Source organism: Zalophus californianus, chromosome 1 (genome assembly GCF_009762305.2).
Source record: "Zalophus californianus isolate mZalCal1 chromosome 1, mZalCal1.pri.v2, whole genome shotgun sequence".
Lineage (NCBI taxonomy): Eukaryota > Metazoa > Chordata > Mammalia > Carnivora > Otariidae > Zalophus > Zalophus californianus.
This window is the reverse complement of record NC_045595.1, coordinates 161814081-161835774: the sequence shown is the minus strand read 5'-3', so window position 1 is coordinate 161835774 and position 21694 is coordinate 161814081. Positions and strand designations below refer to the sequence as shown.

At 40.0% G+C, this 21694-nt stretch overlaps 1 protein-coding gene across 1 annotated transcript in view; it reads right to left on the bottom strand.

Annotated features, from left to right (window-relative positions):
- The window catches only part of MYH15 (myosin heavy chain 15), a 138584-nt gene that overhangs the window by 95274 nt on the left and 21616 nt on the right, over window positions 1-21694 (bottom strand). The window contains 8 exon segments of the mRNA XM_027587172.2: window positions 1016-1038; window positions 1651-1665; window positions 1821-1873; window positions 1875-1958; window positions 3024-3200; window positions 10237-10407; window positions 11005-11148; window positions 16084-16202. Of these exon segments, the coding sequence (XP_027442973.2) occupies window positions 1016-1038; window positions 1651-1665; window positions 1821-1873; window positions 1875-1958; window positions 3024-3200; window positions 10237-10407; window positions 11005-11148; window positions 16084-16202 (786 nt within the window).

Sequence of the window (21694 nt, the reverse complement as noted above, 5' to 3'; positions counted from 1 at the left end):
ACTCTCTGCTTGAACTGCTGCCTGATCTCTTATGATCAGAGAATGACCCATCTGGGAGCCAAGGAGTCACTATCTAACCGACTGCTAAGGGGCACTTTAGAAGCCATTAGAATCAGGCAAATGCACTGCCTGAAGATTATCAGGGTCCAAATACAATAGCCTTCATTTCTCAACCTCCTCTTGAGGGAGACCAGCAGGATTTCAGGCCTGCTCCTGAATTATGTCATCGGTGCTGATGAAGCCAGAAAGCGCCAAATTCTCTCTCCTTTTCCTGACCATGTCAATCAGGAGTCCCAAATCAGCTTGCCTGGGCCAGGAGTTAACTTGAAGCTGGGCGTGAGATCACAAGACGGTGAAGAGGTTAGGAAATGAGAGTATACACCCCTTAAAGAAGAGCTGGTATACCTCGCCCCATTGTCACAAAGTTATCTGAACCCAGGCTGGCCAGATATTCTATTTTCCCACATTTTCCACTTTTTGAAAGAAAAAGGAAATCCAAAAATGTATGTGGAAACTTCTGATTTTTTTTAAACCCGTGTGGACCAAATGAAACATGTCTGAAGGCCAGGTTCTGCTCCGAGACTGCCAATCTGTGACTTTTGCTATGAATCATGAAAAGTTTCCCTCTGTAGCTAGCATTAGTCCCGTTGTGAGGCTGATGTTAGCCACATGGGCTCAGCATCTTCGAATCCTTTGTATCATGGTGCAGAAATCTGAATTATGCCCTAAATACATGTAGCCTGCACATCTCTCTGTTTTGTTTCTGGAAGACAGTGAGAGTGGTATAGGCACCAGGACAGGAAGCAGAAGTCCTGCTTCTTACCTTCCTTTGCATTTACTACTGTTAAATTAATTAAACAAGGAGGCCATTAGACTGATGTGGCTCTAATTCCATAGTGGCCTATAAGAGCAAGCCAAAATTTAAGCATGTAAATATCCCAGGGTTATAAAAATCAAAACACTAAGGACAACCAATCACAGTCAAGCAGGCTTTAAACTACAACCAATCAATAACTTCCTTACTTGCTTCCACCTTTTCTCTATAAAGTATCTCCCTGAGCTTCCGTCAGTGGAGCAGTCTTAAACCCTGAGGGCTTGACACTGCCCCCATTTGAATCAATTTTTGCTCATATAAATGCTTAAAATTTTTAACATGCTTCAGTTTATCCTTTAACAGATTTGTGAAATTGGGGATGCTCCTTAACTCTTCCCTAATTGCACCTGTAAGATAAGAAGACATTTCCCTCTATCTGCATCTGAAAGGGTCATGGCAGGGACTGAGTAAGATAATATATTTAAAAGTGCTTCGTAAATTACAAACTACTAAACAAGATTAGTTATTCGTTGGTCAATAAATATGTATGGAGGGCCTGCAAAACAGGTATTTGCTACATGCTTGAGGCTACAATTTAAAAAATCAGGCATAATCGCTGCCCTCATGAAGCTTATCATAACCCCAAATTACTATAACACAAAAGCACTGTGAAGGAGAAACCCAAGATACTTGGGGAATATAGATTAAAGAGAATTGTTATTTCCCCAAAATCATTTATCAAAATACGGTTTGCTGCTCCCACTTTGCAGTGGGGTTGAGTAGAAGCTAAAAGCAGACCGGAGCAGGCTCCTTGAAATACATCTGTCTTAGAGCACCGTTTCCCTGAAGAACTGCCAGCCCTGGGACAGAAGGCTAATAAGAGGGGATGACTCGGAGCACAGGGAGCAGACACAGATATCGCAGGAAAGAGGCAAGGGTTTTTGTAAGTGGTAAGGCAGCCATGGGTTCCATTCTGAGGCTAAAAAATTAGGGAAGACTGTTCAACTCACCACTGTCAATATGGATGTGATTTTCAAAAAGGTTTGCCAGGAGTCTGTTCAGATGACTTCTGCAATACAGCCACAACTGTTTCATTAAGAAGGTCTTTGTTCTTTTCAAGTCAGCCACTAATGTTATAAGGCACCTTTAGAAAGGCATGCAGTTCAGGTAACAAAAGAAGAGAGTGCATAAATTAACATAGCAAATTGTGAATTACTTTAAAAAAATCATAAATTGTATGGGTCCTTTAACTTTAAATTGGTTTGAGGTAACAGTACTGAATAATACTCCAGGAGTCCATTGTGTAACCCGAAGAGATTTTCAGGCTTTACCACTTTACGCTGTGGAAAGGAAGAGAAGGGGCGGGAAGGGAGAGGGGTAGCTAGGGAAGGAGAGGGACAAAGAATTAAATGGTATTTCCAGCAGAAACAATTCACATCAGCTCTCCCTCGCTGGCAAGAATGGATGAAATAACCTAATTGTCTCTGACACACACTGAACGTTCAAAAAAATTAGCAATTATAATGATATTTTACTGTAAATATCATTATAATTAATATTCAAGGATATGAAAGAAGACAATTACAAGCATATCTGTGTACAGTTGGCAGGTCATTTTTAGGATGAAATATTATTTTATCCTTTATCAATTCTCTTTCTGTTTCATCCGGAATCACTGACTAGAAGCAGAAAAGCAGAAAAAAAGGGGCAACACACACACCCGTGGGGAAATGAGGAGAGGCATGGAGAGTCATTAGAAACCTTTGTCAGCCATAGTTTGGAGGCCATTACTTCACAGAGACTATTTCTTTATGAGAGAATTAAAAAAAAAAAAAAAAAAACTTCAATAAAAAGATCAGTTGAAATCACTCATTCACACAATGTTAAGTTAAAAGGAAGGACAAATATGGAAAAACCCATGACTTTGATGATCTCCATGACTTTCTGAAGCTGACTTACTTTGAGTTGAGATGACAGAGTCTATTTTAAGATTTCTAACCTTTGTGCACATGGAATACTATTATAGGATGGGTATTTCATTTCCTAAGTGCTAAAAGGCTATGCCAACTTTTTTTCTGGAACTGAGATTTCTTTTGTTCATCTCTTCATTTAAGCTAAACTTTACTTATATATCATCTAGGGACTTTGACTGAATGCATTTGAAACAGAGTCAGGAGAATTCAGGGCTGAGGGTCTAGAGATAACTTACTGCTCCTGCATAATGGACAAGCTCAAAGTGAGCTTCATATCTCTTATTATCAGGCTTGGGCTTCTGGAAATAAACCGACTTCCCAAAATGGTTGTCAAAAAGTTTGGTCTTGAAAGTTACATCTGTAGCCTGAGGAAACACACATTCCTCTTTGAGGATGGAAAAGATACCCATTGGCTGTTGGAGATACATATGAACAGCAGATGAAAGAAAACACCAGGACACAATATTTTCTATAAAGGCATGAGTGTAAACTCTTATTCCAGGAACCTAATCAGTTGACAAGGGGAAAGAAGATTCACTACATATAACTAGTCAATTGTCCATTCAACAAATATTTATTAAATACCTAGTAGGTGCTGGACACCTGTAGGAGCGGCCAGTGTAGCCATGAGCAGCATATACAAAGTGCCTGTCCTCAGAGTGATTACATTCTAATGGAGTAGAAAGACAAGAGTCAAGTAACCAAAAAATAAACAGTTTAGTTCCACATAAGTGTCCTGAAGAAATCATACAAAGTAAAGAAATAGAGATTGACTAGGGGACCAACTGGGAGCTATTTTAGTGGGAAAGTCAAGTAAAACCCTCTGACCTGAACCAGAAGAGCAAATCCGGAGATCTGTATACAAGTACTCTTGGCAGACAAATGATGAGTGCAAAGGCCCTGAGGCAGGAGCACACTTGGAAAGTCTGAGGTCCTGCCGGAGGCAAAAGTGGACAGAGCTAACGTAGTCAGATTGAGCGCGTGGTACAAGATGGAGTTAGAGAGGTAAGCAGTATTGGATCCCAAGGGCTGTCCAGGCCATGCTAAGACATTTGAATTTTAAGTGTGATGGGAGGTCTTTGTAGATTTTAACGGGAAGTGTTGTGATTTGATGTTCGCTTTGAAAGGATCGTTTGTTTAGAGCAAAGTTGGCTAAGTAGAGCCTGTGGGCCAACTCCTGCCTGTGGCCTATATAAAAGAGCCAGTGAGCTAATAACAGTTTTTACATTTCTAAAGGGTTGCATAAACAAAACAACAAAAGAATATGTGGTAGAAACCCTGATGACCTCTGTCAGCAAATTTTTCTTTAAAGGGCATGTAGGAAATAGACTTTGCAGGCCACATGGTTCCCACCACAGTTCTGCCATCCACTCCGCCAGTTCAGGCCCCAAAGCAGCAAGTGGTGACATGTAAAAACAAGGAGTGTGACAATGTTATATTAAAACGGTATTTATAAAAACAGGCTGCAGGCTAGATTTGGCCCACAGAGCCATAGTTTGCTGACCCTTGGTCTGGATTAGTGATAGTGTTAGAGATGGTCAGAAGTCATCAAAATGTGATTTAGCTTGAAAGTAAAATGGGGTCACAACCTGCTGGTGGATAGAATGTGGGGTGCAACAGAAAAAGAAAGACGACCAGGTTTTTGGCTTGAGCAAATGGGTAATGGATGCTGCCATTAACCAGTTTAAGGTACATACACATAGAGAAAGGTTTGGGGGAGGGGGAATCAAGGAAATCCAGGATTCTTATATTCGCATATCAATTTATATATTTGTATATTTATTAATCTACTCCACAGAATATTTTGCAGTGCCTTCTATGAGTAAGTCACTGTGCCAGACACTTTGGGTTATATATGAGTTGTGGCTCCAGAGCATCTAACCAAGAAGGCAAAACATGTACCTATGTGTACAACAAAGTAGATAAAACAAAGGTATAGAGAAAATGTCAGAGAATTCTGAGATACAACATTAACCCTTAGCCCAACAGCACAGATCTCATGATTTTCTACCAACATTTTGTACCTAAGAATCATAGACTCCCAGGCTTGGGAGGGACATTAAAGGTCTGGTGCAACCCACCTAAAAGTTCCTTGAATTCTCTTCATAATTTCCTTCTGAAAAGCTGGCTAGCGAATGCTTAAATGTTTTCATGGAGAGAGAACACACCAACTCCCAGTCAAGGCTCTGGATGGGTGATATATTAAAAGAAAATTTGTTTGTAGTTTAGAATTTGTTCTAAATTACTCCACTGGAGCCATACAAATGGTTCTAATTCGTCAAAGTAGTGGATCATCAAATATTTAAAGGTTATAATTTTTTAAAGATTTTATTTATTTGAGAAAGAGAGAGCATGCATGAACTGGGGGAGAGGTGGAGGGAGAGGGAGAAGAAGACTCCCTGCTAAGCAGGGAGCCCAACTCCATTTGGGGCTCCATCCCAGGACCGCAGGATCATGACCTGAGTGGGAGGCATATGCCTAACTGACTGTGCCACCCAGCAGTCCCTAAAGATCATATTTTTGATCCACCTAAGTCTACCATTGTAATATATGGACTATGGTTTTCTACCTCTTTTGTATGTTCTCACAGACTTAAAACCTGTGCTTTATAGAAAACATAATTAACAACTTTTCATTACTAGTTCTTGTACTATAGAGTTCTGGGACATCTTCTTTCCTCCCAAGCATCTAAGTGGGGAATGATGCAGTGAGTGAATATGCGAAGTGCTCTAAATGAGAACAAAATATTCTAAGTGAAACCAAAAACTGTCTTGCTCCTGGTGGCACTGACCTTGTGGGTTCTTGGCAAAGTAACACGGAGGAGTATGAGGAGAAGGAGGGAGAATCTGATAAACTAAATAGTTGATTCACTAGCATAAGGTTTGGGAGGCATGGATTCCATCCTGCACCACAGATTTTCCTACATACATACAGTCAACCCTCAGTGAAAACTGGACTAAATCATTTAAAAATGTAAGCATCTCCTGGGATGGTGTCTGTTAACAACAGGGTTGTGGCAATCCCTCACATGGAGGGAGCCCCCATCTCAAATGGTCACCTTCCATACATGAGGGCTGCCATCATGTCAGGAATCTAATAAAGCCAACTTCCATTTTGGGAAGCTTTATGTCAAGCAAGTATATGTCATAGCTCGAAATGGAACAACCTAACCACTGAGGAGGGGGGAAAAACACTATTTTTTCAGGGTCTTCTCCATTTTTTCCATTCCTCAGGAGGTATAAAGCTTCTAATAAATATGAGGACCTCCAGCAAATTAATTTCCAAATAGGTCAGGAAAAAAAGTAATTATGTTCTGCCCTGTAGCATCAAATGTCCTCTATGGCACAGTAAATGGTTTGAGTCCATTGCCCTGACTCAGAACCTTAGGGCTCTAACCTCTCCCTCTTCAAGTATTATTGATCCTGCCTTCCCTCCTTTTATGTCTGTCACAGTCTTACTATTTCCATTTCTGTTGTCCTGATTCAGGACCCCCTCACTTCTCACCTGGACTGCTATACAGCTCCCTGACTGCCTTAATATTATTAGCCTTTCCTCCTGTTCCAGACCCTAGACATAAACCCACAGAATAAACGCGAGCTGCTCTAACTGCTACATTACCCAGCACAGAAGCCCTCTTTGCCTCCCCGCTGCCGAAACGTAAGGTATAAACTACTTAGCATCTCTTCTCAACCTGGCCCTCCTTTCTTTTCGTCCAGCTACTTCTTTCTGTGTATCCTATGCGCTACTAGACTACCTAACATTTTGGAACGCGGCCTTTGCCCCTACTTACCCCTATGCCTTTGCTCTTGCCAGTCCTTCCACCTGCTCACTATCTTCCTCTCTTCACCTGCTAAAATCATAATCATGTCTTAAGAACCAGCTGAAATTTTACACCCTTTCCTACCGGTTCTTCCTAGATTCCCACAGGCAGAGGTGACTTCAGCTCTTCTGAGTTCTGTGGGCCTTTGTGCCTTTCCTGCATTTATACAGAGACATATTTTTACACTGATTAGACTTACAAATCTCCTACTTGACTGCATACTTCCTAAGGGCAAGTGCTACTTATAACAACTGCTTAAGTTTTCTGCAGCACTTAATTCAAAGTCTTATAACACAGTAGTGTGGCATTAGACCTAAAATTAAGGCCCAGCATCACATGTGCCTTGACATCTGGGGAAAACTGGGGAAGGCCTCAGGGTGACCTAATCACAAGTTCCCTTCCACATTGTGCTCCGTGGTTGAGGTCCCCTCGCCAAACAACCGTCCTCATGATGGGACTAGGCCCAGTGCCTTTATCCTTGAGAGATGGGTTTCGGATCCCTATCAGCCTTCGGAATTATTCAAACGAGCCAATCACATCCTCCCTTGAGAAACAATGGTCACCTCACCCTATTCTCACTATAAAACCCGCCTCCCATAGCCCCTCTTATTCCCTGTGCTCAGGAGTGCAACCGCCACATGGCCCTGCAAGGTATCTAGTGTCCTCCTCCCCCAGGCTGTGAGTGTATGTGACCAGTAAACTGTTGTCAACCTCATTTGTCCAGGGTCAGGTGTCCTATGTTCAGCCATCTCAACACCCCACGGCAGGAAACCCTCCCTCACCAATGAGGTAACAAGGAAGTGATAAAAACAAGTAGTTGCTAAATAAATTTACTCATTTGTTTAATTAAAAAAAAAAGTAAAAGTTTTGGTCCTAGGAAGATGCCTTTCCGATGATATGCTATGTTCCTCCGTGATGGAATGACGCCTCTGGTTCGCATTTCTCATAGGCCTTAGCATAGTAGGTTCCGAGGGGACTGAATGTAGGTCCCCAGCAAAGTTCTGTTCCATAATTGATTGACAGGTAAGCACTAAGACATCCAGGTTTGAGCTTTGGGATCTGGGCTGCTTTGCTGTGGGCAGTAGTCAGGCAGAAAGAGTTGTAACCGAAAGCTTGGAGAGACGTGTTTCAAGGAAATACTCATGGGTGTACCAGAGAGAACTCGATATTAATGGGATTCATTCTATAATAAGAAAACCAGACTTAGCATACCCAAAGAATCCCACTTGGGAGGCAACAACTCGTATTAACTGCCAAGAAGCTACCAGGATTTAAGTTGTTTTAGAAACAGTATCACTGTAGAGGAACAATAAAAATTTATTTGGGACAAGTCAGGGAAATAAGGTAAAAAAATATGACCACGCTAGATAATACAGTTTAAAGTTAAAAACTGGTAAGATGATCAGTATTGCAGCTACTTTTCTGTCACAGCTGGTTATGTTCTAAAACCTTATCCAAATCCCTGTCATATGAGGAACTTTTAGCAAAAGGGCTGAATTATTGGAAAATGGAGGCAGCCTCTCAAGGTGACTGCAATGATAGGAACAACAAGGTTTTAATGTATAATTTTGGATGTATTTGTCTAATGCAATACCTATGCAAAACCATAAATATATGTACCTAGGCAAAACCTATACCTATGCAAAACCATAAATATGCAGTCATACATTAATACTTTAACATGTAAATTATCGACGCTCGAGTTCTAAACAAATGAGAGTATTTCAAGTAATGAAATAAGTGTGAGCTAATCCTATAATAGATTTGTTCACTGCATATATAGAGAGAAGGTCACTGTATGCTTGACGACCAAATTAACAGTTAAAGGTGGTGTTAAAATACATTTTTTTTTAGTTTGACAAACATTTTTGTAAACATAAAAATTTGAAACTTTTATGCATGAAAATCCCTCTTCCTTATATACACACACAGATGCATGCTCTAAGGCATTTTGTACATATTGATGTATTTCAGTTCTTTTGAATTTGGAAAACTTCTCATGATTCATTCTATTTCAAGGAGTAAGTTTGGTCATTAATATTTACAACAAATTTTCTTCACGTAGCTTGAACTAGCTCAACGGGTCTTTTCAAAATATAGAATCACGTCAAGAAAGGTTTTATTATTCCTCATTTGCCTGACCTGAATACTTTGAAATCATTCATAGGAAACCAAAGACTTATCTTTTCTTTCTATCATCTGGTCAGGGTTTTTTTGTTTTTGTTTTTTCTCATTTTACCGTATCAGTAGAAAATGCAACAGGAAATTACATCCATGTTGCTAGTGTGTTATTTGGCATCACCGAGACTGGCACAAATGAGGCAATGGGCTTCAGATCAACTAAAAATCAGTAACGTTCACAGACCTATCTGATTCTGAATAATGTCTATGCCCCATCTTCCTGCCCGAAAATGGTATCTCACCATAATCCCAGTAAGCAGATACTACAGGGGACAGTTGCCAAAAGCTAAATCTGTCCCTCTAGTTCTTTAGTTTCATTTCTCAGCTTGAATAATGCCAACAAACATTTACAAAAAAATCATGGTTGGGCCATTATTATTATTATTTTTAATCAGCTCAGAGTTTGGTTCATTAGCATTATTATTATTTTTTTAATCAGCCTGTCCTCCCTCTATGAAGTTCACTGGCTATAGAATAAATAAAATCAATGTGACATCCATTCCTGTTAAGAGTAATAGCTATTTTCGAGGAAGATGTCGTTTCATCTACAGCCTAATAAATAAAGTTGATGGGACACTGATCAATGAAAACTGAGGCCCGCAAAGACAGTGAGAGGTTGGGCACCCTAGCTCCTTCCTGACCAGGCTGTTGAGAATCAGATGTAACCACTTAGCCAAAGAGAGCATTCAGAACATTAAAGGCACTAGGCATTGGCCTTCCAGACCTGGCTCCAGAATTCACGGCAATCCACGGTTATAGCAAGACATGCGGCCACGCATGCTCCCATGGACAAAGCCACAGAAAACACTATCCTCGATCCCCCTGGCAAACCCCATTAATCTTTCCCAGAGCGCACAGAAAGATTTCAAAGTACAGGAACATCACTGAATTCAGAAACCATACACTGCAGCTAATTTACTAATAAGCCATGAAGTATTGTCATAGATTACTTAAGCTAACTGGTACTTGTCCAATTAAATGAACAAACTACACCCTGCAAGGTAGTGCCTTGAGGATTTATGACAGTTGTTTGTTTGCATGCTAATTTGCCAAATTTCGTTAAGCTGCTCTGGGTCTACTCATTCACCTTATGTTAAATCAGCCGGGCCCTACAGTGCTCATATTTTCAGCTCTGTGTTTTTCCAGTCAAGAGCATGACCATTTTTAATCTCGACAAGTTTCCTCACGAATTAACAGTGGAGGCCATGCATAAGCAGCAAAGGAGCAGCGAGAGTCTGGGGGGAGATGATGGAGTAGGGTAACTGACACGAGGCTTTAGTTCCGTTGCCACGGGTGCTGCACACAAAGCTCATTAAGAGAGAACGCGCAGAGCTCTCCTGCCCCGTTTCCCATCCCCTGACAGAGCCCGAGTCCTAATACAGATCAATATGGCAAGCAGGTACGATTCTCCTTAAATCAGAATGAACAAGGAGAAAAACATGCATTACCTTCTCAACGAGATCTATGCAGGTTTGTAAATCCAGACCAAAGTCAATGGGCACCCAGTCAAAGTCTTCTTTCATATACTCCTCTTGCTCCAGAAAAAACATGTGCTGATTAAAGAACTGTTGCAATTTTTCATTGGTAAAATTAATGCAGAGTTGCTCAAGGTTGTTATACTTCAAAGACATGATTAGGTAGGAAGAAGAGATAAAAGTAAAATTGAGCGAATGGTAACCACTTGAGGTGATAGGTATGTTAATTAACTTGACTGTGATTATTTCACAATGCAAATATGTGCCAAGCCAGCAAGTTGTATACCTTAAACATATACATTTTTTAATTGTCAAATACATCTCAATGAAAAATAAAATAAAACTGAAGTCCATTTGGAAAAATGTAGAGAGAATATCATAACCACAGTCAGTCTGATGGCAAATAGACCCAACAAGTAACGAATTCTCAATTGAATTCTTACCTCCTTCAAATATACCTGCAAACTAAAAATTATGACAATAACATGTAATTATATCAAAATTCAAAATCATAAAGTTTCTTTTATTTCTATTTAACTTTAAGGCTGAATTAATTTTTAATTCCATTATTATAATTATTGTTATTTTTAATATTAATAATAGCTCTTTTCCAACCAGAGTGGCTTAAGTTTTCACAGAATGAAGCTCATCATACTTTGACTACATTTTCTGACGTTCAATCCACATTTTCTGATCTCCTTATAAATACGCGTTGACTTCATTCTAACCCGATATACTTACATCAAGGATTTCGAGACCAGTGATGTCAAGAATGCCAGTGAAGAATTGCCTTGACAGCTTGGCATCCAGCACCCTGTTGATTACCAGCCACTTAAACATCCTTTCATATATTGACTTGGACAGGGCACCAACAGCATAGGTCACCTGGAAATCACATTGCAAGCACTCCACATCTGTCAGCAGTGTGCATTTTAATCCTGGGTATTTTCTATCAGCAGCTACCTTCTAGTAAAATTGGGATCTATCTATTGACTTTCTGTAGCTCTAGTGTGCTGCTGAGATGCTACAGGAGAGGAAATTTACTACAATGAGAAGAAAGGGAGAAGGAAGCAAGGAAAGGAGGAAAGGGAGGAGGAGAGGAGAAGAAACGTGGAGGCAAACCAGCCTGGTGCCTCCTTACCAGACAGTCCTGTGAGAGAAATCATGTTCCTATTATCAAAGGACCAACTTTCCGGGGCGGGAGTTGGGGGGTGGAGAGTGGTAATGCATTCTAAAGACTTGCTATTCGAAGAGTGGTCCTAAGACCTGTAGCATCAGCACCGCCCGGGAGCATGTTAAAGATGCCAACCCTCAGCATCTCGGCCTCCAGTCCCAGACCTATGAATCTGAACCAGTACCCTAACACGATCCCCTGCAGATTCCTGTGCACCATGAAGTTTGCAAAATACTGGTAGAGCAGGTTAGGGATCTGGAATGCCCAGCCCTTGTTCCACTGCTGTCGTTGCTGCTAATAAATTGTATAACCTTTGGCAAGTGGCCTAAGCTCTCTGGATGGCAGATCTCCTCACCTGAATGTGTTTGAAGGTTCTTTCTAGCCTCAGCTTCCACATTCTTTATTCTATCAGTTCCTAGGGTTGCTCTCAACTCCCTATGTGGAGAATGGCAATTTAGCGCATCAATCTCAGATTCTCCTACTGTAAAACTCAGGCTGCATTTCCCGCCCCTGGAGGTATGTGGCAAAGGCTCTAATGTAACCTAATGGGGAGAGCTCCAGCCTCTGGGCTGGCTAATGCCGTATAAATGCAGATGCCACTTCCGTGATGTAAAGGTGCCACTGGAGTAGAGGGTTTCTGACCGACTCCAAGTAGGAGTGGATTTCAGCTAGACATTCTCCAAGCCTGGAAGCAGAATGTGCTCCAACCACTTAACATTTAAAAATCAGCCTATCCCATCCATCCTTCAGCTGCCCAGGAGAAAGCACACAGAGGAGCCAGTTGGTGTCTGGTGGTGATTTAGGTATGAGTCACCCACTCTCTGATCAGTTATCTTGAGTCATTGCCACAGTAATCCATAAGCCGGATGGCGTTACAGTTTTTTACTATGGACGTCAAGAGCACACCCACACAAATAAAGCACATAGAATGATTTTTATCCTCTGGAGCCCTGAGGAAATCACTCTCTGTCTACAGCAGTCACTTTGAAACTTGAAAAAGAACAGGACGAACTTGCTTACCCCCTTTTAATTCCATAAATATTCGGAAGTGGGGGTGGGAGGGAAACTGGTCAGGGGTGGAGAGTAGTGAAGAAACAGGAAGAAGCCTGAAGATGTAGTCAGAGGAAGATATAGATGGTACGGCGTCTGCTGACTGAAACCAATAAACCAACATACGGCTTACTAATGAATCATTTTCATCATTTTCTATCCAATGAAGGAAGACTTAGGCAGCTAGACCTACACTTCCACTTTTCAGGGACTACACGGACTCATTCCTTAGCTCTTTTTCAAATAACCTCACAGAAACCTGATCACTGGAGAGCAATAGCACACAATAGAACAAAAACAACCACCAAACAGAAATGGAGTTATATTTGTAACCACTTGGACCCCTGCCTTTCTCATCTGTAAAATAACATTAAAATATGCATCTGCCAAGGTCATAGGGAGGGAGTCAATGAGACAGAGGATGTAAATATATGTAACACAACGTTTGGCACTTGGTACCCAACGCATGTTAGTTCCTGCTCTCCTATCCCCTTTCTGCTTTTCTTACTTCCCCAACTTCCCTCCAATATTTCCTATGCTACCTTGAGCAGTTAATCTTTGTAAAGTTTACCGTCTTTAACTATAAAATGGAAATATAAATAAGATCAATTTTGTAGGGGTGCCTGGGTGGCGCAGTCAATTAAGTGCCCAACTCTTGATTTCAGCTCAGGTCATGATCTCAAAGTCGTGAGATCAAGCCCTGCCTCAGGCTCCGTACTGGGCTTGGAATCTGCTTGAGAGTCTCTCTCCCTCTCCCTCTGCCCCTCCCCCTCCTCCCACACTCTCTCTCTCCCCCCCCCAAAAAGATAAATTTTGTAGGCTTGTTGTCCAATTGAATGAGACATCTACACAAAGCACTTAGCATATGCTCAGTGGTTACTATTATGATTTTTTTAATCATTTTTAATCTTTTAAAATTAAAACAACTTATTTCTAACAGGCATAGTTAGGACTCTCATGGAATCATAAAATACTGGACGTGAAGGACATTAGTTCTTGATAATGACATGTAGTGCCTCTCAACTGCGGAGGGGACCTGCCCCTAAAGGAGGAGTGCATTTGAAAATAGGGAAGGCGTTCTTCCAACTGTCATCTTGACTGAGTGCTATGGGCAGTGAGCACATGGGAGCAAGAACGCAAAACCCCTACAATGTGCAGGACACACTCACATCTGAAGGATCGTCCTATTTAGATTCCAGTCACCCCTCCACTGAGACACAGAGGAATTCCACCTCTTTGCTGGGTGCTCAGAGAGGTGAAGATATTTGACCAAGTTCCCAGAGTTAGTCAGCATTCGAGCTGGGACCAAATTCTGTAAGTGTTAACACTGCAAGAATTTTTGCCATCTTTTGCAATTGTCATCAACAGAGCATATACATCTCTATTCTTAGCAGTGGCAATTGTCTCTATAAAGTCAGTAAAATTCCTAAGAAAAGAAAAGCCTTACAGTGTGCTTTCTTACTCTGTCTCCAGGAGCTGGAGACAGAGAGGATGGAAGATGAGGATTTTTTTTTTCTTTTAATGTTGGATAATAATACATTAGTTTGCTTCACTGGTTCTATTATAGTAAAGGCTGGTGGTAACTCAGTTCCTGAGAACACACTATTAAAGAGGCGAAGGTTTGATTTTAGTCCTCCTCTGGGCTCATTAGTTTTACACAGAGCAAGTCCCTGTTCTATAATCATAGCATGTCATGCATGCATGTCATGGCTAATGTGTTAAAAAGCAAGAAACTGCCAACACCCCTAACCTCACTATAAGCAATAGCTCAACTACTTGTCCTGCTGATCACGGTTCAAATTCAGCTCAATATTTAGTTTATCTTAACGTCTATGGAGCACCTACTACTTGCAGGGCACTTGCTAGAGGCCAAGGGTACCAAAATGAACTGATCACAGTCCATAGCCTCAAGGAGGTCCACTGAGGAGGGAGAGCAAAAATAGAAACTGATGGGTTCAGTCTAGTATTATGATAGAGGTAGAGTTATTGATTGATGGAGTAAGTTAAACTAGGAAATCGCTGAAATGTTTTAAATAACATAGTCACACCAGATGCTTTAATATACCAAAAAGAAGTAGAGTTTATTGTCATCAAAATAACTGTCTTCTATCACAGATTTGTACATTTGTCTATCGCATTTTCAGATTTAAGACGTATGTAGAGTAAGACAATCTCAATGTCACCCGAATATCAGCTGATATTCAGGTGCCCTTTGCAGTGTTCCTTATGTTCCCTAACCCTTAGATTCCCCAACTGGGAAAACGTCAGTATGCCTGCTATCTTTACCTCCGAGTATTGTTGTAAGAACAGAAGGAGACAATGCCTGTGAATGCTTTATGCGTACTCTATGTGATCGTACCATTCCCTCTTTCCAGAAAGGGATTTCTGGAAAAGCACCCAGCAAAGAGGTGGAATTTCCATTTCTCAGCCCCCCTGTAGCTAAGGGGGTAATTAGACTAATTTTCACCAATAGAATATTAGTGAAAATGACATCACTTCTAGCCCCAAGCTGTTAAGGTGGGTGTACGTTTTCTACAAATGATCTGTTCACCATGTACAGCATCTTTGGAGGCCACGTGTTATAGGCGGCCAAACTACAGTATGAAAGAAGGTGGTCCAATCTGTATTGGACTTGATGTAAGAAAGAAATATTTAGTTTCCTGTCAGCTGAGATTTCAGTGTGTATGTGTTACTGCAGCATGGCTATCACATACTGACTCGTATGCATTAAAGGTGTAAATTATTATTTTGAAATGCACTAGCATACTTAGATGGTCTCATTACCCGGCAGCCCTGGGAACATTTACTGCATTCTGACCAAGCCTCAGGATCAGCGGTCCTCGGAGCACTTGTTATTTTATCATTAAAACAATTCTCCTGGATGCTGCACAAAACCCACATGACCTTCCATCTCTCATTTCTGCTCTCAACATCCCTCCTTCAAATACTAACTTGAGCCTATATTTTAAAACCCTATCTCAACTACTGTGCCTCTTACTCTAAAAAGTCAATATTCCAAACAGGCGGGGGATGCCAATTTTATTCACGTCAGAACTAATAGCTTTGAAAGCTTCTTAGTTGGACAACAAAGATGTTGGTCACAAGTAAAAGGTTGCCTCCATCTGCAAAGAGACTTGTTACCTACGGGAAAAGTATCAAACAGTATATTAAGAATCATGAGAGACGATAGACTCTGAAAAACAAACTGAGGGTTCTAGAGGGGAGGGGGTGCGGGGATGGGTTAGCCTGGTGATGGGTATTAAAGAGGGCACGTTCTGCGTGGAGAACCGGGTGTTATGCACAAACAATGAATCATGGAGCACTGCATCAAAAACTAATGATGTAATGGATGGTGATTAACATAACAATAAAAAATTTTTAAAAAAGAATCTGGAAAGATTCTTAACACAAGAGCATTTACCGTGGTATGCATCACAAGGGAAAACATTCCAAACACTCATCACAAGAGCTCTTACTTGCTTTTTTATAGAAGCTCTTGTTGCAGACATCATCAGAAGCTGAAAAATAACAAGTACAATATGTGTGCATTTATTACAAGATCATAGAGTCATAATGCTCTGGAAATATCACCCTACCTATTCTACATTTTGACCTCTAGTAATATATTCATTGCCAACTTTGGTTCTGGGGTGGATCAAGCCCTTCACCAACTCAGAGGAATGAATGCCCATGAGGAAAGCGGCTTTGTCAGCACCTGGTCAGAAGAAAGGAAGGAAGGCAAGGAGGGAAAGGGGGGGAGGGAAGGTGGGAGAAGGAAAAGGAAACACTGTTAAGATTCATTCCATTATAGCCAAACAGATTCCCCAGGGAACGAGAGGAGGGTGTGTTTAGACAGATGTAGCAGGGAAGACTGTAGTTTTGAAATAAAATGTCTGAATCTTAAATGTTTATAAGACTTTAGTTCTTGGAAATGCAAATCAAACCACAATGAAACTGCCACTTCACACTCACTAGACTTGCTATAATCAAAAAGACAGACAATAACAAGTATTGGTGAAGGTGTGGAGAAATTGAAATCGCCACACATTGTTGGTTGGAACGTAGCATGGTATAGCCACTGTGGACAACAGTTTGGCAGCTACTGAAAAGTTAGAGTTACTCTGGGAATCAGAAATTCTACTGCCGGGTATAGAACCTAATAGAAGTGAAAACATATGTTCACAGAAAAAGTTGCACACAAATATTTCTAGTAACATTATTCATAACGGTCAAAAGTGGAAAATACCAAAACATCCATCAACTGATGAATGGATAAACAAAATGCAGTATATAGATACAATGGAAACTTTTTCAGCCATAAAGAAGGAATGAAGTATTGATGCATGCTACAACATGGATCTAACTTGAAAATGTTATGCTAAGTGAAAGAAGCCAGAAACAAAAGGCCACACATTGTGTGATTCCAATTATATGAACTGTCCAGAATAGACAATTCCAAAGAATATTAAGTAGCCCCTGTGGTTGCTAGGGAGAGAAGGGAATGGCGAGTAACTACTAGTGGGTACAGGATTCTTTTTGTGTTTTTTTTTTCCCTCAAGTTTTTATTTAAATTCCAGTTAGTTAAGATACAGCATAATACTGGTTTCAAGTGTAAAATAGGATTCTTTTTGAAGTAATGGGATGTTCTGGAATTAGATAGTGGTAATGGTTACACAATATTGTGAATATGTTAAAACTCACTGAGCTGTATACTTTAAAACGGTCAGTTTCATGGCATGTGAATTATACCTCAGTTACAAAAAGAATCTACTTCTTGATACTGGCCCTCTTCTGAAAAGAAATATTTATCTTACAGACATGGAAAATCTCACCCTTATTTCTTGCCTATTTTTCCCTTCCACATATGTACTGTAGATTCTTTCAATGACATGGAGACTTGGGCCATGTAATTTGATAATTCAAGACAACCACCAATAATCAACATAAGCCAGGACACTTGTATTTATCAAAAACCTTTCTTTTCCTGTGAGGTCTCTGTTTGCTCCATAGTGCCCTCTGCTGCCCAACAGGAATACTTACAACCCACACGATGGCATTATTCTAAAACAGTGCCTCCATTTGCTAAGGAAAGTGGGGGAAGAATGAGTGTTATCAGAAAGAGTAAATAAGCATGTATCACATCATGTGTTTTTAAAAATGACAATAGTACAAGAGAAAAACCACAGGAAAAAGTTATAAGCACATTTCCAACTGTAGATTTCTTCAGCTATCAAATAAAAGGAATATTTCATTCATCTGAAACGCATCCTACATTTTTTGATGAATGCTGATATATGCTAGCATATCTGATATAGTCACTTTGTAAAATAATGTCTTACAATAGAAGGAAATGCAGTCATTCCTTACTTCACTAAAAAGTACAAGATTTCCTGAGCAATAACAACAGACAGGGAATAAGATAAAAACAAAAAACAATTAGACAGCTAATATGTCATTTCTATTATCTATATCCATTTCCTTTTGTGGGCCTTTGAAATTTTCACAAAGGCTTAAAAAGCTTGAAATGTTTATTTGCTTGTTAACTAAAATCAATACATATTATACACACATTTCTACAAGCTACACACCTACTCTATGTCAGTGATAATGGCCCAGGTACTCAGTTGCTATGAAACCTTTCAAAACGCAAAGCCTATTTGGGAAAACAAATGGAAAAACCAAAAGTAGAGCAGACGTGTTCATCCTATGCTGAGATATCCGTGCTAAGAGTGCCATATTTGGAGACAAAAGCATGATTATTTCAAGTGGAGAATCCAGTGGATCAGAATCATGGCCTTTTTGCACTGGAAGGGACTTTAAAGAGCACATAAGCTAGAATGAAAATATCTAAAAGAAAGAGAGAAATGTAATGTGCCTGATCAATCTGAGTGGAAATGAATACTAACCAACAATGTGAAAAATGAACAATTCCACAGTATCTGTTCAGGAAAAAAAAGACAGGAGTTCAGTTTTCTGAGCTTTGGAAGCATTCAGATGGACAATACAGGTAATAATAGCCACAAACTCATGCCTCCTTTTTCCAGTGTTAAGGACAGTCCTTTAAGTCTATTTTTATCCATGAACAAAGGAAACCCAAATTCTCTGTACAATATCCCACCTTAGGCTCTAACAGAAATAGCATCCAACATTACAGAATTATTTCCCACCCACTCCAGAGAGAGCCAAGTATCTACAGAGAAGTATTATACTTTGCATTTATCCTACAGATCATTACACATTCTCCGGTTTCTTGTTGTGTTTTGTTTTGTTTAGACAGAAAACAATAGTCATCTTGTTCTAAAAAATAAATTACTTCATTTGCACCAAGTTTCACAACCAAGGTGAAAATAGTTTACGTCTATGAATAAATATCCATCTGACATTCAGGAAATGTTTATTATGAACACAGCAAGGTCTGTAAACACATTTTCATCGTATGACCTGATGTGTTCTCAAAAGAGGCTTTATGAAATTCCCACCATCACGCCCTAGGACCTTGTGAATAAACCCGTGGATTTTCATTAGGCTGTCTGATAGTTTAGCAAGACCAGGTGTTCTCAAACACTGGCGTGGATCAGAATAGCCTGGAGAGCTCATAAAGGCCCAAAGGACTCGGCTTGCTGAAGGTGGTTAGGATCTGGGCCTATTTTATCATATTCCCCAGGTGATTCTGACATACATGAAGATTTGAGAACAGAGTCCATATTATAGTGGTCCTCAGACTTAGGTGCACATTGGGGTCACCTGGCAAGATGTCAAAACAGACAATGATGCCTGTACCTACACAGATTGGTCTGGGTGAGGCCTGAGCTCCAGAAATTTCAAGCTCCTTGGGTGGGTCCAATGTTAAACGGAGTTTGAGAGCTACTCTCTAGAGAATGGTAGCCAGGTCTAATAAATACATTTTTTTTAAAGATTTTTGTTAGTTTATTTATTTAAGAGAGAGAGAGAGAACACACATAAGCAGGGGCAGGAGAGGAGGGGGAGGGAGAGGAAGGGGGAGGGGGAAAGAATCTCAAGCAGACACTGCGCTGAGCATGGAGCCTAACACAAGGCTCGATCCCAGGACCCTGAGATCATGACCTGAGCCAAAACCAAGAGCTGGACGCTTAACTGACTGAGCCACCCAGGCTCCCCTAGTAAGTGCTTTTTAAGTCAAGAAGATAGAATGAAGTCTGACTTTACCTGAAAACAAGGAAGGCGGTAGAGGAAAACAAAAGGCAATTTTCTCCAACCTTATAATTTCATCCTAGTTCAATCCCATATGTAAACAATCAGATATAAAGAAAGGAACAGAATCCAGTTTTGTCAATCCACAACCTGGCTAATGTGGAAGAGGGGTTAAAAGAATGACATTCAACTGTTACCTTTTATGTAGAGTTATAATATTGTTTCTGAGCTGTTCACACTTCCCTAATTTATTAAACAAAGTTTACTGATCACTTGCTGTGTGCAAGTGAAAGGCCTAAGTGCTAGATCCTGTAGCAAGAGAGATAAACAAGACAAGAAATTTGACACTCAAGGAGTTTATAATCCATGAGACTAAATAAAACAGAAAAAAAATAACAAGTCAGTAAAACAACTGCTTATCAGAGACAAAGAAATCAATTATTATGAAAGTATGAAAGAAGGAGAGATCCCTTCTGGACTGCCTGACCAGGGAATATTTCAATAAAGATATAGTATTTGATCTGAGCCTTGAAAGATGAGAAGGGTTTTGATAGGCAAATACAAGAAGAACAAGAATTTCTGAGACAGAACAGCATGACTTACAGGCATTGCAGTAGGAGAGAGCTGGTATGGTCAAAGACTGGACCACGAAGTCAGGGGGTGAGCAATAAACTGAGAAAAGCGAGCGATTTCTGGTCACAGAAGACTTCTGACGCCAATCACTACAAGGTGATCTTTGAATAATGGGGAAACATTAAGGGACTTTTAGTAAAGAAATGGTATAGAATCAGGCTTCACAATGATTAATTTTGTGCACGTGTGCAAGGCAGATCAGAGCGGGAAGAGTAGAGAGAAAGTGAACCCACTGCAAGATGCCAACATGCAAGGCGCTGATGGTCTAAACTGGTAATAAGAAATGGGAAAAGACAGAAAAATGACCAAGAGGGTTCTGCCCTGAGAAGTAGAGGAAGGAGCAGCATCGTGAATACAAGCAGAGAAGTCAACAGGAAGACATCACATGGGAGGAGAAGAGGGTATTCATTTTAGCCATGCAGTTTAGGATACCAGGAGATTATGCAGTAGAAAGAAATGTGGGGTTGGCACTCAAGAAAGAAGCAAAGGCAAGAATGCCCCCTTCGGTTTGGGTGCCTTCTCCCTTTCCACCCTCTTCTCCATCTGTCCAGCTCCTTCAATCCTCCTTCCATGGTTAACTGGGGAAAAAAATCACCAAAGCTTAATATGTTAACAGCCCTTAGAAATCAGTAAGAAAATGTCAATTGTTCCAAACAAAAATGTTTTCAATTTTAAAAGTAGGCCAAGGATGGAAACAAAAATCCGAAAACAAAACAACGCAAATAGGTAACATAAAAATTAACTTTATTAATATTTAAGTATAAAACAAAAGCTGGCTACTTGACAATAGAAAAATAACTTAATATTAGTGAACGTAGTGAAAAAGTTACTCTCAGATGCTGGTGATGGGAATATAACATATTCCCATATATTATAACACATAACATAGGGCAGCTTGAGAAAAAAATTCACTCTTAGAAGTTTATTCTAAGAAAATTTTATATATATCTTTGAATCTGTAAGGATGTTCACCAAAAATTTGTTCATGATGAAATAAATTCAATATTTAATAAGAGATATTTAAACTAATTATCCATACAATGGGACATTTTGTAGCCATCTAAAAAGATATTGCAGAAAAGAAGGAAGATGTTCACATATAATTTAGTGAAAAACTCTAGTATGGAACCTGAAGAGTATGAACATATATATTTTAAAAGGTTCCCTGTGCATATTCAACTATAAAAACACATGAAAGATAGGTCCTGTGGCATTAACAGTGATTGTCCCTAAGTAAGTAGGATTCTTTTAAGAAATGACTATCTACTACCAGGCGCCAGGCACTGTTTTAAAACCTAGAAACACAGCACTGAACACACCAAATTAAGTTCTTGCTCTTAAGGAGTTTACATCTGATAGGGATTGAGGTGTAGGATGGTCAGTTAAGAAAAAAAAAAAAGCTGT